We start from the raw sequence: 20,742 nt of genomic DNA on the forward strand, positions 1-20,742 counted from the left end.
CTAGACCACTGGGCGGCAAACTCATTAGTCAACAGAGCCAAATATCAACAGTACAACGATTGAAATTTCTTTTGAGAGCCAAATTTTTTAAACTTAAACTATATAGGTAGGTACATTGTTATTAACTTAATTAGGGTACTCCTAAGCTGGCCTTTGCTAAAAACGTCCTCAATCTGATTGAGGTATGTTCGCTGAGGTCGACCCCTTCCAACTCTCCCATCCACACTCGTCTTGTATACTTGTTTTGTCTATCTCCTTTCGTTCATCCTCTCTATATGTCCAAACCATCTCAACATACCTTTCTCAATCCTCGACACTACATTTTCTTTCATTTCACAACATTCCCTAAAATTAACTTAATAAACTTTACTTAAAGTTTAAGTCAACTTCGCACTGTATGTGTGCGCCCGCATGTGGTTTTTTGTGGAAGAGCCACACTCAAGGGGCCAAAGAGCCGCATGTGGCTCGCGAGCCGCAGTTTGCCGGCCACTGGTCTAGAGGAAAGACACAGAACTTGAAGTCACGTAGCCCGGGGGTCAAATCCTGTCCTCACCACATACTAGTTAGGTGACTTTGGACAAGGCACTTAATCTCTCTGAGCTTCTGTTTCTTTGTCATTGAGGTGAACATACAGGAGCCATGTCAGTATCAAGGATGGCCAGAGTTGGGTCTAAGACAGGCCAAAGATTCCCAGTCAAAATAAAAAGCTAAATACTGATGGTGTTTCCGGCAAGAATGATTTTGTGGGATACGTGCCTGCCCCACCCAGTTTAGCCATTTCTTTCTATTTTATAGAACCAGAATCTGAGGGGCTATATCCCAAACATCTTGGTTTTATCTCCTACTCATTAAAGGGTAGCAGAAACAGCTGCCAGGCTTTGCAGATTGAAATAACAAACAAACAAAACAGGAATTCAGATCACAGACTCCTCTTCCTGACTATGACCTTGAGCAAGTCACTTTTGTTTCATCATCTATAAAATGTCCATTATACAACATAGTCCCAGAATTGTTGTGACTAGTAAGTAGGACAACGATATAAAGCATCAGACATTGTTCCTGGACTCTTAACAAAGATAGTCTCCTTTCCTTTCCACTTTCCACGCCCCCACCCCTGCTCCCTCAACTAACATACATGTCATTATATGCCTTTTAAAAGGTAAGATTAGAACTAGAATCTGAGAAATTGGGTAGGGACCATAATATAAAGGGAAGGGCAGGAGTTTCTAATCATGTTTGTATGGTGTAGACCAAAAGCAGATTGATCTACAAACTCTTGAAGGACAGAAACCTGTCTTAACACTACACAGCATACCCTGCCACTGATCTTTGGTATGGCACCCCTGTAATGCTATCATTTAGTGCGTGCTCACTGTCTTCCTACAGTCTTTTCCTCTGTTATGTGTCATCCCCTTTAAACAGTCCTTCTAGGTAGGTATTATTATTCATAATATGTAGATGAGGTAACCAGGACACCAAACAAATCTCCCAAGGTCAGGATTCAAACATCAATATGTCTGATTTCAAGTCCCATCTTTTTTATTATTATAACACACTGCCCCCCAATAAAATAGCTGCCTTCATTTGGTTTTATTCTTTTAACTAAATATGTATTGAACCTTTATTTGTGCCAGCTACTGTGCTAGATTCAAGGTTTATATTAAGACATATAAGACCCAATTCTATATAAACTAGATGCCCAGTGCACAAAATTCGTGCACGGGGCGGGGGTTTCCTCAGCCCAGCCTGCACTCTCTCCAATCTGGGACCCCTTGGAGGATGTCTAACTGCCGGTATAGGTCCGATCTTAGAGATACCGGCAGTCCAACATCCTTCTCACAATCCGGGACCGCTGGCTCCTAACTGCTCACATGCTTGCCTGCCTGATCGCCCCTAACTGCCCCCCCCCCACCCCCTGCCAACCTGATCATCCCTAACTGCCTCTGCCTGCTGGCCTGATTGTCCGTAACTGCCCCCCTGCCCCCCGCCGGCCTGGTCGCACCCAACTGCCCCCCTGCCGGCCTGGTCACCCCTAACTGCCCCCTGCCAGCCTGGTTGCCCCTTAGTGCCCCCCCTACTGGCCTGGTTGCTCCCAACTGCCCCCCCCTGCCGGCCTGGTTGCCCCTAACTGCCCCCCTGCCAGCCTGGTCACCCCTCACTGCCCCCCCTGCTGACCTGTCACCCCCAGCTGCCCCCCTGCCTGCCTGGTCGCCCCCAACTGCCCCCCTACTGGCTTCATCACCCCTAACTGCCCCCCCCTTGCTGGTATGGTCGCCCCCAACTGTCCCCCTGCAGGCCTGGTTGCCCCATACAGCCTGCTGTTCAGTCGTTTGGTTGTCCCTCACTAACCCCCCTGCCGGCCTGGTCGCTCCATGCAGCCTGCTGTTGAGTCGTTACTGTTACTGTGACGGCATCCTGGAAAATTTGCATATTCCTCTATTAGTATCGATAGCTACACAGTTTCATTGTGATATGAGGTAGAGTGTGATGTCTCATAATAAATGTACAAGTGAAGGGCTCTGAGGTTCACTGATGGGCAAGATCACATCTAATCGGTACAAGTCATCAAAGCCTTCATGGAGGAGGGAGTATTTGAATGGAGCTTAGAGGAGTGCATTGTTTACTGCATGTACTGTGTGCTAAACTTGAGATCTAGAGATCTTAGTTACAATCACTTTTCTTACCATCCACTGTTATTTGTTATTTGCTCTGATTTACCATTTGTTGCTACTCCTCAAAACTGAAAAGAAAATAACTAGAGAAGTCACCTTGAATAGAACAGAGAGTAGAAAACAATGACCCTCAAACTCCAGGTTCCTCATTTGGGTGGAGATAGCATAGTGTTGAAGAGCCCAGCTCTTGTCCACTGCCTACTAGCTATGCAGTTTTGGGAAGTTAACTTCTGTAGGCCTCGGTTCTTTCAACTATAAAATGAGGATAAAATATATACCTCAGAGGCATTTTATGTGAATTTAATGGGATTCTACATGTAAAGTGTTTAACTGGGTGCCTGGGTCATAAGTACTTAATAATCAAATGATAACCATAATTAAAAGGTACTATAACTCTAATACATATATATGGATGAGTGGTATACATTTGTCTGGAACAGCAGAACATTAATGTTGGTTCTGAATTTTAGAGTTAGCGGCTCTTATGACTTGAGAGCTCTTCAGCAAAATTAATGCAGAAATGTAATTGCAGTTATTGAAGACATAATGGTGACCAAACCCCAGCCATTTGAGGGCAGCTAAGCACTTTTTACTGAAGTTGCTCTATATCTCCTTGCTACCCTATGTAGCTGCCCAGTTGTAGTTAATCCAGTATTTCTTGATTAGATAGAAAAATGTTCAGGAAGGACAGTGTGACCCGGCAGAGCCTATAGCAGACTTTGCCTCTCAATGACAAATGTTCACTTTTACCCACCATGAATTTTCTGGATGACTACCACTAATATTTGTGTGCTTTTAGTTTCTTACAGCTGAAATACTGGGGCCCTAGATCAGAAATATTCAGAAAAAAAAAAAGCTACCTGGATCATATGAATGATTGTTTTCTTTAGCTTAGTAGCTTAAATGTTGTGTTAAACACTGTATGGAAAAAATTAGGGGGAAAAATTACTGTTAAAATTGCCTTTGGAGTCTGTTTTTATCTGGTGTCTATTGGGAATCAGGTAACTCACTTTAGGTTGTACATGACCAAAGAATCAGTTGGCCTTTATATTTTTAGTCATCACATGAGCATCTAGGTCTAAGCTGAAGAGTAATTTAGGTTAGGCAAGGAAAAATTTTTCCATTGTATTTCCTCTTGAAACGGGAGCACTTTTTGTCTCTTATTAATCACATAAGAGTATAAATTTATGGAAATGAAATATCTGTAGATATAAATATTAATCTCTGCCTTTAGTTATTTAGAAATGTTTTTAACAGAATAAACCATTTTAAAAGAAGGGACTAGATAGACTCAAGTAAATAAAAAAATTGGGGGGATGTTGAGAAAATAATTCATTCAATATATCCAGTATTTGGCATGGTTTAAGGACCACTTTATGCCCTAATTAAACAAGAATCTGCATTGGGCACATAACTTCTACAGATTATGAAATTTGAGGTAAATTGTTTGCATTAAACAACTAGACTGAATTCATTTAAATGTAGAGTTTTAGCTTTTCTAAATATAGTGATTATTAGAATCATAATGGGTAAAATTTAATTACATAGTATGAGGAAACAGATGGGAGATGTTTAGGGAACCGGTATGAGAAAAACAAGCTTCTTGTAGCACCTTAATATAGATTTTTCTATTACATGGAGGTGGCTTTATTACCCAGCTACCCCCCCTTTCTTTATTAAAAAAAATTATTTCCAAAAAACTATATTTAATGATTTAGTTTTAATTTATTTTTAATTATACCTGACTTACAATTTTATATTAGTTTCAGATATACAACAGTGAATCAACATTTATATACTAGTACCTCTGAAGTGATCACCACAATGCATCTAGTATCTGTCACCATACTTGTTATTGACTATATTCCCTATGCTGTACATTATAGCCTCATGATATTCTATACCTGGAAGTTTGTACTTCTTAATCCCCTTCCCCTTTTCTGTCCATCATCTCACCTTTGGCAACCATCAGTTTCTTCTCTGTATCTATGACTTTGTTTCTGTTTTGTCTTGTTCATTTGTTGTTTGTTTGTTTTTTTTAGATCCCACATATAAGTGAAGTCATACAGTATCTGACTTGTCTGTTTGACTTATTTCATTTAACATAATACTCTTTAAGTCCATCCATGTTGTCACAAATGGCACAATGCATTCTTTTTTATGGCTGAGCAATATTCCACATATATATACAGATACAGGGTGTCCCAAAAAATGTATACACACACTTTGATTAATTACTAGTTGCAGTGGGTTAAATCTGAAAAGAAAGAAACATCAGTTGAGCTATCAAGTGTGTATGTATTTTGGGGGGGACACCCTACTCCCTCCCCACCCCTCAAATTTTCTTTATCCATTTATCTATCAGTAGATACCTAGGTTGCTTCCAGATCTTGGCTATTTTAAACAATGCTGCAATAAACATAGGGGGACATATTGTCTTTTTAATTATTGTTTTCATTTTCTTCAGATAACTACCCAGAAGTAGAATTGCTGGGTAGAACATTAGTCTTATTTCTAATGTTTTCTGAAATCTACATACTGTTTTCTGTAGTGGTTGCACTAGTTTACAATCCCACCAACAGTGTACAAGAGTTCCCTTTTCTGCACATCCTTGCAAACACTTATTTGTTGTCTTTTTTTTTAAATATATTTTATTGATTTTTTACAGAGAGGAAGGGAGAGAGATAGAGAGTTAGAAACATCGATGAGAGAGATACATCGATCAGCTGCCTCCTGCACATCTCCTACTGGGGATGTGCCCGCAACCCAGGTACATGCCCTTGACCGGAATCGAACCTGGGACCTTTCAGTCCGCAGGCCGACGCTCTATCCACTGAGCCAAACCGGTCTTATTTGTTGTCTTTTGATAACAGCCATTTTGACAGGTGTGAGGTGATATCTCATTGTGGTTTTGATTTGCATTTTCCTGTTGATTGTTGTTTCCTATTGAACATCTTTTCATGTGTCTGTTGGCCATCTGTTTGTCTTGAAATGTCTATTTAGGTCCTCTGCCCATTTTTAATTGATTAGTTTTTTATATTGAGTTTTATAGAGTTTAAAATATATTTTGGATATTAAACCCATAACAGAGATATCATTTGCAAATACCTTCTCCCATTCAGCAGGTTGCCTTTTTGTCCTGTTGATGGTTTCTTTCACTGTATAATAGCTTTTTAGTCAGATGTAGTATCATTTATTTTTGTTTTTGTTACCTTGGCCTGAGGAGACATTAAAAAAATATCACTGCCCTTGCTGTGGTTTGGCTCAGTGGATAGAGCGCTGGCCTGTGGGCTGAAGGGTCCCGGGTTCGGTTCCGGTCAAGGGCACATGCCTGGGTTGTGGGCTCGATGCACAGTGTGGAGCATGCAGGAGGCAGCCGATCAATGATTCTTTCTCATCATTGATGTTTCTATCTCTCTCTCCCTTCCTCTCTGAAATCAGTAAAAATATATTTAAAAAAATATCACCAAGACCAATGTCAAAGAGTTTGTTGCCTGTTTTTTTTTTGTTTTGTTTTTTAATAGTTTTATGGTTTCAGGTCTTGCATTTAAATCTTTAATCCATTTTGAGTTTATATTTGTATATAGTGGCCTAATTTCTTTCTTTTTTAAAAAAATCTTTATTGTTCAGATTATTACAGATGTTCCTCTTTTTCCCCCCATAGCTCCCCTTCACCCAGTTCCCACCCCTACCCAGGCCCTCGGCACCCTACTGTCCATGCCCATAGGTATTGCATACATGCATATAAGATCTTTGTCCCATCTCTTCCCGCACCCTCTTCCCCCCGAGAATTGTCAGTCCTCTCCATTTCCATGCCCCTGATTCTTTTACATTCACCAGTTGATTCTGTTCATCAGATTTTTTCTTCATTTGATTTTTAGATTCACTTATTAATAGATATGTATTTGTTGTCACTTTGTTGTTCATAATTTTTATCTTTACCTTTTTCTTCTTCTTCCTCTTCTTAAAGAATACCCTTCAGCATTTCATATAATACTGGTTTGGTGGTGATGAAAGCCTTTAGCTTTTTCTTGTTTGTGAAGCTCTTTATCTGACCTTCAATTCTAAAAGATGGCTTTGCTGGGTAGAGTAATCTTGATTGTAGGTTCTTGCTATTCATCACTTTGAATATTTCTTGCCACTCCCTTCTGGCCTGCATAGTTTCTGTTGAGAAATCAGCTGACAGTCATATGGGTACTCCCTTGTAGGTAACTAACTGTTTTTCTCTTGCTACTTTTAAGATTCTCTCTTTGTCTTTTGCCCTTGGCATTTTAATTATGATGTGCCTTGGTGTGGTCCTCTTTGGATTCCTCTTGTTTGGGGTTCTCTGCACTTCCTGGACTTGTAAGTCTATTTCTTTCACCAGGTAGGGGAAGTTTCTGTCATTATTTCTTCAAATAGGTTTTCAATATCTTACTCTCTCTCTTCTTCTGGCACTCCCATAATTCGGATGTTGGTATGCTTGAAGTGGTCCCAGAGCTCCTTACACTATCTTCATATTTTTGTATTCTTTTTTCTTTTTGCTTTTCCGGTTGGGTGTTTATTGCTTCTTTGTATTTCAAATCTTTGACTTGATTCTTAGGAACCTCTACTCTACTGTTGAATCACTGTATATTATTCTTTATTTCAGTCAGGGTATGCTTAATTTCTGACTGTTCCTTTTCCTTTTTTTTTTCTTTTTGGCATTCTCACTAAGATCCTTGAAGACTCTCTAAGTTCCTTGGAGGTTTCTAGAAGATTCTTGAGTAACCTTATAACTGTGGTTTTGAACTCTATATCTAGTAGTTTGCTTTCTTCCATTTCTTTCATTTGTGACATGTTTCTTTGTCTCCGCATTTTGGCTGCTTCCCTGTGTTGGTTTCTATGTATTGGATAGCTGCTAAGTTTCCTTGAGTTGATAGAGTGGTCTTGTGTAGTAGGTGTCCTATAGGGCCCAGTGGGTCAGCCTCCCCAATTACCTGAGGTGGACACTCTTGGTGTACCCCTTTGTGGGCTGTGTGCACAGTCTTGTTGTAGTTGAGCCTTGATTGCTGTTGGTATCACTGGGAGGAATTGACCTCCAGGCCAACTGGCTGTGAGGACCAGCTGTGTCTACAGTGGAAGAGCTGCTGTGCATGAGACACCTTTATGGGGCAAGACTTGCTTCAGTGGGGCTTTGGTGCCCACTGAGTCTGCTCCTTGAATGTGTCACTTATGGATGTGAAGAGTTATAATCTGGTATGGTCTTGCACTGACCACTGGGTACACTGGCTCTTGGATCTCCAAGGAGGTGCAAAGTCAGCCACTGTCTGGGGCCACCCAGCAGGAGCTACAGAAAGATCAGCAGATTCCTCCTCTTTGTATGGGGTTTGGAAGTGCCCAGACGAGGCCCAGCTGTGAGGCAAGGCAGGCTGCTGGCCTTGGGCCTTCTTTAGATAGCTTTGGAGCTCCCTGACCCAGCTGCAGTTTGACAGGTTTTAGGCTAAGGAAGGATAGGCCATTCATGCAAAAGCTGTTGCACACAGCTTAGGTGGGGTTGTAAATTGGGTGGGGTGGGGTCTCAAGGAATCTCCAGGGTGGACAAACAGCAATGGCTGCCAGTCAGCCCTGCACTGGAGAGGTCCCAGCGCAAGAACAATGACTGTTGCGCGCACCTCTGTCTGGAAGAAAGCCACCCCTGCATTCCTGCCCCGATGCCAGACAGTCCAGTTTCTCCCCGTATGTGTCTGGGTCCCCCAAAGTCTCGCCCGGCACTGGAGCTCAGAGCAAGCAGGAGCTTGTATCTCCCTCCTGATTAAAAAAGCGGCGCACCCGGGTGCCAGCCCTTTCCGCACCTCTATACCTCCTATCAGTCTCAATGTGCTTTCTTCTTTATCTCTCTAGTTGTGGTACTTCCACTCAGCCAGCTTTCCCGCGGTTCTGGATGATAGTTGTTTTGTATATTAGTTGTAATTTTGAGATGGTTGTGGGAGGCAGCAAGTACAGGTGTTTACCTATGCTGCCATTTTGGTTCTTCCCTGGCCTAATTTCTTTTTTTCTTTTTGCATGTATCTGTCCAGTTTTCCCAGCATCATTTACTGAAGAGACTGTCGTTTCCCCATTGTATATTCTTGCCTCCTTTGTTACAGATTAATTGACCATATAAGCATGGGTTTATTTCTAGACTCTCTATTCCATTTCATTGACCTATATGTCTGTTTTTGTATCAGTATCATACTGCTTTGATTACTATAGCTTTGTAGTATAGATTGAAATCAGGGAGCATGTTACCTCCAATTTTGTTCTTTTTTCTCAAGATTGCTTTGGCTATTCATGGTCTTTTGTAGTTCCATATAAATATTAGGATTAATTGTTCTAGTTCTGTGAAAAATGCCATTGGTATTTTGATAGGGACTGCATTGAATCTATAGATTGCTTTGGGTAGCATGGGCATTTTAACAATATTAATTCTTCCAATCCATGAGCACCCCCAGTTCTACATCAGCAAACACCCAAGGGTCCTTCCTATAAGCCCAGTTGCACTACATCCCATTGTGACCTGACCTCAGTTCTTTGAATAATGAATGTTGAGACTAAGGATAAAAATATGGTTAGATCTACATAAGTGTAGACCAACAACAAAAGCACTCATAGTAGGGAGACAAAACTCACCACTTCAGGGTGCTAACAATATTATATGCATGCTCCTTGTTTTACATGAAAATAGTATGATACCTAGTTAAACTCCTTTTTATCAAAATATTTGTCAGCTTTTTCTCATCTTCAGTAAAATTTGGTTTTAGATAACTAACCTCAGTCTATATGCACAAAGAAGGATATGGAAGCATTTATCTGGCAGTGGTGCATTCTTTTTAGAACCTGGTTGCTGCGTGTTAATTTTCTTTTGCTTTCAATAGGTAACAATATATTCCATTTTGTAATGAGGCATGACTCAGTCATTGCTCATTGTCTTCCCACTGTGGGTTTTTTTTTTTTTTCGTTGAGCAAGCAAGAAAATCTTACATGAGAGGAGGGAGAAACAGAGTGAGTTGAGGAATACAAAACTTAAATACTGTTGCTTGATTTTCATTGGTTATCTCCTTTCTTACGGTGACCAGTCTAATCCAGCCTTCCTTGTCAAATCCCTCCCCTCCCCCACCCTCTGTTAAGGGTTGCACAGAGTATCTGTTTCTAGAAACTGATTGCAGGCAGTATGTAGGCATCTTTCATTCAGAATGGACGTTAATATATTCAGTAGGGAAGAAAGCTTTTAGAAATGTACCATTTGTCAAAATTGGATGGCTTTTAAAAAGGGACAGAGAGATGCTCAATGCTTCGTATGTTAGCATCGACTCTCTGTTCAGACTCAAGTTTTCAGAAGCTTAAATATAGAGCCCTTTAAAAAAAAAAAGGAAGAAAGAAGAATTTTTCTGGTTAGTCGACCTCTTTTTAAGAAGTGCTTCATCATCCTCCTCCACCTCTCTGTGATGTTTCTCTGCAGCTCTCTGTAGGTTAGGGTTCTGTGCTGGCTGGCAGAATGCTCATTTGTTAGCTGAATAGAGTTCATCGACAGACATAGATTAATATAGGTTTTATTTCTTTCCTGTGAATTCCAAAAATGCCATCCAAAGAGTCTTGGTCGGGTAGGAAAACTAACAGAGCTGCAGCTCGCAAATCAAAACAAGAGGGCCGTCAGCAAGATTTATTGATAGCAGCCTTGGGAATGAAACTGGGTTCTCAAAAGTCGTCTGTGACAATCTGGCAACCTCTGAAACTCTTTGCTTATTCACAGTTGACATCACTTGTTAGAAGAGCAACTCTGAAAGAAAACGAGCAAATTCCAAAATATGAAAAGGTTCACAATTTCAAGGTAAGAATATTTTTTAACCTTTTCTTATAAGAAAGAAAATGCACATTATTTGAAATACACAATATTAAAGGAATATCTGCTGGTGTTTTTTTAACACTAGGATGACTGAACTAAAATGTTCTTGCTATTTAAGGAATGAATATGTGTTAAGCATGCTTTTAAACAGAAAAAAAGCTAATAGAATCCAACCCCACTTTCTCTAATGCTGACTTAGTATTCTGTTTGATCTGTGTGTTTCTAAAAGTATTGACTGATATTTGAAAGGTCTCATTTAATGATTTTAATGTTATTTTTATTTGTGATGCAAATATGTCTATCTTTTTGGGGGGGTTTTCTGTGAGAGGATTAGATCTTATTTCTGTTCGTTTGTGGTAAAAAGCTTTGGCTATAAGAGTCATGTGCTGTTGCATCTGGATTGAGCAGATGGTCTGCATTTCCCATAGTTTCTGTCTTTCCTCCTCCGTTAGTTAATTGGCCGTGATGAAAGGAGACTGACCACCATGGGAATGTTGATGCTGCTGACATGAGCAGCTTCTCTTCAGTTTCTGAATATTTGCTTTCACCTTGTGTATGTGTAGTTCTAAATTATTGTTAATGTGTTTTACCAACTATACTCTAATCACCTTTCGTCAAAATAATGTGTGTGATTCAAGCTGTGTGTAGATCTTACCTATACTTATAGCGTGACATAAGGACTTGAAGTTCAGTCCTTTGCAACCTAATTTAAAGGACATACAGTGTGAGGCCATGCATGAGACCCAGTTACACTTAATGCATGAATGGATGCACTGGCATTTCTATAGTAACTTCCCAGTAGTTAAACAACTTTAAGCTGAAGTTCTTGAGACACAAATATTTTTAGGTTGGGAAAATGTCATAGTTCTGATGTTGGGAATGTATGGTTTCAAAAGATGATAAAGCTGGAAACCCCATTCTTCCATTTATTTGTTAATTTATTCAGCAGATATAATGCACCATGATCTGTAGTTAGAAACTTTATTCCAAATTTGCCATTCATCCTGATTTATAGCACCAGCATTTATTTTACTTAAATGCTAAATACAAAACTCACAATATGCTGTTTTTTTTCATAGTGAGGAATAGACTTTTATGATATTCAGATCATTGGGGGATACAGGATAAATTCCAGAATGCATGGGATATGTAAAGAGTGCTAATATTTCAAGATAAACCGAATAGCATTTTCTTCTCCTTTAATCTTAAGGCCTCGCCTTTCAGCCGGTATCTTTGATTTAAAATGAAACAGACCATTTAGTATGTGTATCAGGTCTCAACCACATCTTCCATTTATGAACCTAAATAGCACATACAGGTTACTAGGCCTCAGTTTCTTGCATGATAGAGTACTTGGTCTTACAGGATGTTTATCAGGAAAATGATCCCAAATAAATCCTTTTGCAAATACAAAGTTTATGTGTTGTTTCATGCTTAGGAACCTAAATGACAATAGTTCTTCAGCAGGAAACTAAGCATACTATTTAGAAATAGCTGAGATTTTAAAATATACAGTATTTCCAAAGATGTACCCTCTGGTGTGTTCAGCAGGAACAGATTGACCTATTAAGGATCCATTTTAGTGCTAAGTCAAGTTCATTGTACATGCTTTCTGTCAGTATTGGTTAAAGACAAGGAGTAGGTCTTTTCAAGGATTTGCATAAGCAAGCAAATATTCTCTATATTTTGGTTGCATTTCCAGTAATTTCTCTATTTTAATTTAGCACATGGCTTTAATGAGGATATTTTGTACAGCCAGAAAGTGCTGACTCTGGGGCCAATTGTGACTCTTAGCTTGGTACTCAAACTGTTTTAAAGATATTTATCTTTAAAAAAAAAAAAAGAAGCCTGCTTTCATCTCTGGACCTAAAAAATTAAAAGCAGCTTGAGCATACTGTTTAAAAAAAACCATGCTCAGGAAAGAGCTTGTGTTAGATAGTGAGTTGCATTACATATTTTTTAGAGCTGCTGATAAGGTCAAAAGTCTCAGAACTTGACTCTTTCCATTGAAATTACTCTTTGTTATTTAGAAATGTTTCTGTAGGGTGGCATTATTAAAGAGTTGGGGCGGGGTGGGGGGGGTCGTACTTGGCTTCCAAGAACATCCCCAAAAGAATTCAGACTCTGGCAGCAGTTCTCTCCCACACAAACGTTCACTTAGAAGGTCACTGCTGTGATATGGAAGTGTATGCCGTGCAGAGATTTATTGTGGGAAAAACCCTGAGCATTTACATAATAATTGTTCACGCGGCCTTGCCATTGACTGTTTCCTGTGTTGGTAAAGTGCATTCTGCCTCACCGCAAGCCCACTCACCAAAGCCTCATTTCAATGTGGTTTTCTTTTTTGCTTCTTGAACTGCCTTGTTATGTAATGTTGCTCTGTGGTGAACAGCTGCCAAACCCTATTTCAGAGAGTGAAGCCAAGGGTGTCCTATACCTTTGGTAAAATAAAAAATAAAAAAAAACTGGGCCTAACTCCAGACAGGTGTTTGTTTTTTTAAAGAAGGGAATAGAAACAAAACAGGAACACTTCCCATTTTGCTGTGTTATGTAACATAGTCTTTTGCCCCCTTATTGTTACTTAATAAGGATTTGACAAAGAATGGATCACAAGAAAGATTATCTCTTTTGGGGGAGGGTCATCATTTTAAAAATAAATGTACCACTTAAAAAAATGATTATAAGATGTCAACATAACTTTAGAAAATAATTTTAACTGTCTCCTGGACCAACCTCTCATAAGAACTGCCCCCATCCTAACACAAGAATGAGAGAGCAAGCTAATTTCTGGAGCAGACTTTAAACAGAAAACCTCTTGACATTAAAAGTAAGACACAGGCACCCCACCAACAGTGAGTGTACCCACAGAGGAGGCTCTCTGCGTAGAATGATAGCTCCATCCCAGCCCTTGCCCTCAGGAACTTGCTCCTTATTTGTATGACCTTGGCCATGGCTTCATCTCTCTAAACCTCTGATTCTGCATCAGAAAAAGTGAGTGCTGGGTATGTGTAGGCACATGGTAGCCACAATTTTTGTTATTACAAATTACCCCTAAATCCATACCAACACTGTTTTTCTTGCTCATTTATAGCGGTCATGATGCAGTTGAGAACTCTGGCATGATTGTGGGGGTCAAAGACAGTTCTTGTTTCCTTCTTAGCTCTCAGGCAGCGTTAGTTATATAAGATCAGTTCATTTTCCTGCACCACAGAATACAGTGAAATCCTCTATATTTCTTTTACTCCCTCCAAATTAAAGTATTCTATGTTTCACTTGGTATGTTTAATTCAGATAGTCCTATAAAATAAAATCAAGATTGCATATGATTACAACAACACCAGAAACCTGGCTACTTAGGCAAATTAAACAACTGAAAAGCAAACAGCATGAAGAACTTTAGTGAGTAGATACTTAAAAATCTTGAAGATAGTCTGGTAGTGGTGACGGGTTGGTTTTAGAGTTTCAGATACTTGCATTCTGCATATAAATTAGATTGTAACATAATAGATTTAATGTTGCCCAGATAATATGCAAGCAATGAATCCTGAGATGTGAATTGATACTGCAATTAAAACACTCTAACATGAACCATGTAATATTTATTTATTTTAGAGAGGAAGGGAGGGATAGAACCATCAATGAGAGTCATTGATAGGCTGCCTCCTGTGCACCCCCACTGGGGATCGAGCCTGCAACTTGGGCATGTGCCCTTGACCGGAACTGAACCTGGGACCCTTCAGTCCTCAAGCTGACACTCTATCCACTGCAGAACCTTGTAATATTTAGTAAAATTACTGACTCAAGACCACTGGGTTAAAGCCATAACAGTGAACCCATCAATCGTGGCCCACAAACCAGACATTGTGTGGTTTGGTAAACTGAGGGGTAGGGATGGCCAGCACTCCTGCTCAAAGTGGACTTTTCTTCTGAGGGTACAGACAAATGCAAGCCTATGGTTTTCATTTGGTTCACATTTGAGAGTTATTACAAAACGAACCAAAAAATAAATAATTCAATGTAGCTTGAAATTTAGAGTTAAATTATGTGATCTATAAGTTCTCTTATATCTTGAAAATTCTGATTCAAATATAATGAGAAGCATTTCATGTGTTAATATATTGTCTTCCATTATTAAAATTATATTAAGGCCATATAGAAACCAAATTATACTAAGGCCCATATAGAAACCATTTTTAAAAAGAATCCAAAATACACTACATATGAAAGAATATTTTTAAAAACGATTCAAGGACTGAACCTCCCACCTCCTCTGTTTTCTATCTCCATCCTCCTTCACTTGTCTCCCACATCTAGTAAAATGCCTTATCTATGCTCAAGAAGCATCCATTAAATGACATGACATAACATTTTGAAACCACTTCTCATGGCTTTGAAACCACTTCTCATGGCAGCTGGAAATTTCAAAACAAAAGTAGATTCTTCTAATCTTAAGACCTGTGTTGTTATAAATGGAATTTTTTTAATGAAATAAAACCCCAAATATCATGTTATCTTATATTTGACGAGAGTATCTATGTTCACATTTTAAGTGCTTAGACATTTTAAGTGCTTAGAAATTTCAATATTGTTTTGAATTAAGAGTATTATAAAATGAGTTAAATGTAATATGACAAAATGGAAAAGGCAACCTGGAATGTCTCATTGTTAAGCTTCAGCAATAAGGTCACTCATCATTGCTTCTCCTATGTATATAAACATGAGTGTCCCAAATTAGCATTTCAAAGGAATGATGTTTTCCTCCCAGTAGGTGTGTGTGTGTGTGTGTGTGTGTGTACGTGCACTATTCCTGATTCGTAATGTGGGTAACTTGCAAGAAAGATAAAAACAAAGATCAGTGCAGAGGGGGATTATTTCTGCCTGGGGCAGTCAGGCTTGTAGAAGGCTGATTGGGAGAGTAGGGGATTGGGTAAGATCATCTATAAAGGCTCTGGGCATTGTGTTTCTATTGCTATCTGATAGAATACTTAGCAGATGTGTGGAAGCCAAAAATAATGAACACACACTAGTCTGCTTTTTACTTCTGCCCTGCTGCTGAGGAGGACCACAAAGACTCAGAATGCCCTTTCACCCAGGTCTCCATGCTGCCCCACAGCATTGTGGGCCTCAACCCTGTCTGTCCTTATGGTTCGTAATTCTGGCTGGGGAACTGGCTATAACACCTTGAGTGCAAATCTAGATGATTAAGACCATTGGAAGGGTTACTGCCTGCCGTTAATAATCCAAAAAGAAACATGTCATAAGTTTCTTGTTGGTTGGTACATAGTTGCTTACACTCTTCATAGACATTTTGTGGGACTAGAGAATTTTAAGATGCTATACTTAACTCAAGAAAAACCCATGATTTTATGGATTGGAAGAATTAATATGGTCACTATACCCAAAGTGATCTACATATTCAATGCAATTTTGATCAAAATCCCAATGACATTCTTTACAGAAATAGAAAAGACAATCCTAAAATTCATATGGAACCACAAAAGACCCCAAATAGCCAAAGCAATCTTAAGCAAGAAGAACAAAGCTAGAGACATCACACTTTCTAATTTCAAAATATATTACAAAGCTATAGTAATTAAAATAGTGTTAAAGCAGACTTATAGACCAATGGAACAGAACAGAAGCCCAGAAAAAAGTCCATGCATCTATAGTCAACTCATCTTCAGCAAGATTGCCAAGAATAGTAAATGGGGAACAATAGTCCCCTCAATTAATGATATTGGGAAAACTGGATGTCCACATGCAAAAGAATGAAATTGGTCCCTTATCTCACAACATATACAAAAAAATCAGTTCAAAATTGGATTGAACACTTAAATATAAGCCCTGGAACAAAAAAGAAAGAAAAGAAAACATAGGAAGAAAGCTTTTTTTAAAAATCTTTATTGTTAAAAGTATTACATAGATCCTCCTTTTTCCCCATTAACCTCTTCCAGCCCACTCCCATCAGGAAGAAAGCTGCTTGACATTGGTCTGGACAATGGGTTTTTGGATGACACCAAAGCACAAGCAACAACAGCAAAAAAGACAAGTGTGACTATATCAAACTAAAAGCTTCTGCACAGCAAAAGAAACAACAGAGTGAAAAGGAAACTTACGGAATAGGAGAAAATATAGGCAAACCATATATCTGATAAGGGAAGGGGTTTATGTCCAAAATATATAAGGAACTCATATAACTCAGTAGCAAAAACCAAATAACCCAATTTTAAAATGGGTAAAGGACATAAATAGACATTTCTCAAAAGAAGATTATACAGTGGCCAACAGATGCTCAGTATCACTAATCAACCTCACACCTGTTAGAATGGCTATTTTTTAAAAAAGACCAAAAATACCAAGTGTTGATGAGGATGTGGAGAAAAGGGAACCCTTGAATACCGTTGGTGCAAATGTAAATTGGTGTAGCAATTATGAAAACAGTATGAAAGTTCCTCAAAAAATTAAAAATATAGTTACAAGCAATAGGTTGCCTTTTAACTCTGCTGATTGTTTCCTTTGCTGTGCAGAAAATGTATCATTACATGGAGCCCGCATGTCTGTTTCTGCTTTTGTTGCTTTAAAATTTGGAGAGAGATTTGGAAGTTTGTTTTTCTTTACTTGGAGGCTGTTAGTGGAATTTATTGAGTGTCCAATTCCTTTTGTGGAATTAAAAAACAAACTAAAAAGATTATCGAGTAGTTTAAATTTGGGGAGAGATTTACAAATTTGTCTTTCTCACTAGGTGGCTGGTAGTAAAACATATTAAGTGTACTTTTTTTATGTAATTAAAAACCAAATGATCAAAAACAAGCCTGCACCAGGAGATCACTGGTTCAATTCCCGGTCAGGGCACATGTCCAGTTTTCAGACTCCATCCCCAACAGGAGGCGTGCAGGAGGCAGCTGATCAGTGTTTCTATCTTCCTCTCCCTTCCTCTCTCTCTCTAATATTACAAAAAAACAACAACAAAGAACAAATCTGAGGCCAGCCTTTGAAATTAAGATGTAGGGTTGCTACTTTTAAACACCTTAAGAAGGACACACAATTTCAGAAAGTCACTTCTTCAAAATCCTGTTCTTTTAATACTTTAGTTTTTGTGTCCACACAATAATCTAACCCTCAGGGATTGTTTTTTTTCTTACATCTGGGACATGTTGGTACTTTTATAGTTACTTGTATCACATATCCATTCTCCCCTTCCAGATTTAACTGAGGAGTAAGTCTTGATTCTATCCTGCTTATTCTGTAAATTAATGGGAGAGATGCATATGTAATATTTCATATCTCTATTTTTTAAAACCTTAATTGACAAATTATACTGTCATAATTCATTGTCTTTGTGACCCATTATGTCAAAATTCCTCAGTGGACAAAGAGTCTTCACATAGGAGTGAAGCCCACTGTAACTTCAATAAGATTGCCAAAGCACGTGCCTAAAAAATATGTCATAATATCTCACCTCAGTTATTGTCTGTAGTGCCAAGTTCCCTATTATCTCAGTATACTTGTCATTAGTCAGTATATAATAGTACATGAGACAAAAATATCATTGCCTTCATCCAAGAGCAGAGAGAAAAGAGATATCTTATACAAAAAGGGAGCGGAATATAAGTCGAAGAAAGATGTATTAAAGAGAATACATGCAAATATTGGTTTTTCTTTCTTAAATATTTTACCATAGTAATGATGTTATCTGGGAAAACCACCGCAAGTTATTTTTCTGATAAACACCAGTAGTTTTCTTTCCCAGGTTTACTCTTCTTAAATTATCTTAAGATTCTCCTGGTTACAAAGTAGGAAAGCTAAAAAGGAAGGGGAAATAGCCCAGTAGTGTCACACTTCTGGATAACATAGTCAACTGCTTGTTTTTTGTATTTTATATTCTTTGAGGAGCAAAGAACTTGGTTCCAATAGAACTTGGAACCAATAGAACTTGGGTGTATTTTTTAAAATGTTATCCAGATGTAAAAATTTAAAAAAGTAATATGTCCACTTTTAGGTCATGGGAATGAGGGGCTTCTTGTTATGTTAGGTGATACCCTACAGTCTGTTGCATTAGAAATGATACTTTGGCTGTCAGTGTGAATGGATTTGCCCAAATCAGGCCTAAACTGTAGGGCTCACTTTGTCTCTTTTGTAGAACTCCCTTTGGAGTTCCAGCTCTTACACCCTAATCACTCTGCGGCTCTGCCTCACGAGCTTGGATAGTGCCCTTGTTCGTAAAGAGAAGGTCCATCTCTAGGAAGCATGTGATTTTGCTTTGATGGCTGTTATTACAGCTCATTTCTCCAAAATTGTATGACATTGCTTCAGTGTGTCTGTGTAAATCCTCCATTTGGAACCCAGGACTGATATTTACCATTTGAATGAACAGATAGGAGACTTTCCATTTCAAGTGCTGGAAAGCCAAACTCTTGCTCTCTGAGGCAAAAGGGAAGTTATAGGAAAAGTCTGGTGTTAGTTGACCCAGAAGCTTAATAATGCCAACAGAACTCTGTCTCCAAGCTCCATCTTCACTTTTAGGCCCCTACTGCTGACAAGGTGCTGGTAAAGATTCCAGCTCAGATGCAAGTCAGCTGCAATAAGAGACTGTTTGAGCAGAGAGTCTGGTCCTGGCAGGCATTCACTTAATTATCTTACACTAGAGGCCCAGTGCACGATTTTCAGGGGGAGTCCCTCGGCCTGGCCTGCGCCCTCTTGCAGTCCAAGAGCCCTTGGGGGATGTCTGACTGATAGCTTAGGCCCACTCCCCACCGGCAGTCGGCCATCCTTAGCACTGCCTCAGAGGTGGGAGAGGCTCCCGCTGCTGCGCTCACCAGCCGTGAGCCTGGCTTCTGGCTGAGCAGCACTCCCCCTGTGGGAGCGCACTGACCACTAGGAGGAAGCTCCTACATTGAGTGTCTGCCCCCTGGTGGTCAGTGTGCATCATAGCGACTGGTTGTTCTGCCTTTTGATTGATTTGCATTTTAGCCTTTTATTATATAGGATGCCCTTCTCTGAACCAGTAGTTCTAGTTTCAGGAGGACAGAATATGCTTATTGGCTTAGATCTAGGTTACATACTCTACTCTGGAGCTGGGGATAGGGTCAGTTCCATACGGTTCACATAGATTCAGGACTGTTACTCAAAAATAAGAAACGCCCACTACATTAAATGCAAATGAAATCACCAGTTACAAGATCCTAGTGTACAACCTACCGAATACAACAGTGTTAATGTAACACTTTGCTGGGAGGGATGTGCGTGTAGAGCACAGTGACAAAGGAATTCTAAAGCAGTTCAGCCTATATCCAGGACATTGAGACTTGCTGTAAGTTAACATTATTTTATACATGTAGAAACTGAAGCCTAGAGAAATCAAAGGTTCAAGCTCACATAAAACATTAGTTTTAGAATATAATCTGAACTTCCACTTTTGGCTACATGGAGGAAATAGATACACCTTCCCATCTTAAATAAATAGCAAACCCGAAAAAGTATGTGAAACAGTAGTCAGACATTGAACAACAGGTACTGAAAGAAGGAACACAAACAAGATGATTCTTAAGATTGTTCTTGCTTCCTACCTAAAGGGAGTTTCCAGGCCATAGCAAAATGGAGGGGGAATCAAAGGAAAGCCCAGAGGTCTAGCTAAGTTGAGGACACAGAGATTGGTGTTTGGTGAGGCTAAGTAGCTAAAATTTGTGGGACGAAGTACCTGGGGGCAAACCCATACACGGACAAAGCTCTGGAGATCTGTATAAGAGTCTTTTTTAGTCTTTGAGTACTTATCTACATATGCATGAGAGGAAACCATCAGAAAGCAGTAGGCTGAATAATTATGGAAATGCACCCAGGGCTGGAGAATACTTTTGCCCACCAGTAGGGTTGGAAAGACATCATAATACATGAGGAATTGTATTAAAGGGGCATCTTAGTAGCATAACTAAATTAGCATAGACTAGAGGCTGCAGTGAGGAAAGAAATAGAAGCTATTTAAAATGATCCAAATGAAATCTCCAGAGATGAAAAATATATCTAAAATGAAAATACACTGGGTGGACTTCTAAGAATATATCCTAAGAAATCTGAAGCACCAATCAGAAAGAATGTATGCACCCTATGTTCATAGCAGCACAATTTACAGTAGCTAAGATCTGGAAACAGCCCAAGTGCCCATCAGTAGATGAGTGAATAAAAAAGCTGTGGTACATTTATACCATGGAATATTATGCAGCAGTAAAAAAG

The 20,742-nt window shown here is 39.2% G+C and overlaps 1 protein-coding gene across 2 annotated transcripts in view; it reads left to right on the top strand.

The window, feature by feature from the left end:
* CHN1 (chimerin 1) overlaps positions 1-20,742 on the top strand; it is a 73,902-nt gene that overhangs the window by 15,562 nt on the left and 37,598 nt on the right. The window contains exon 3 of one of the 2 annotated variants that reach the window (XM_014467919.2): positions 10,423-10,500. In XM_014467919.2, coding sequence (XP_014323405.1) covers positions 10,423-10,500 — 78 coding nt within the window. Of the gene's footprint in view, positions 1-9,774; positions 10,501-20,742 lie in introns of those variants that run through there. The other variant, XM_023744705.1, reaches the window with a different exon arrangement.

This window comes from Myotis lucifugus, unplaced genomic scaffold (assembly GCF_000147115.1).
Source record: "Myotis lucifugus unplaced genomic scaffold, Myoluc2.0 scaffold_5, whole genome shotgun sequence".
NCBI classification, from domain to species: Eukaryota; Metazoa; Chordata; class Mammalia; order Chiroptera; family Vespertilionidae; genus Myotis; species Myotis lucifugus.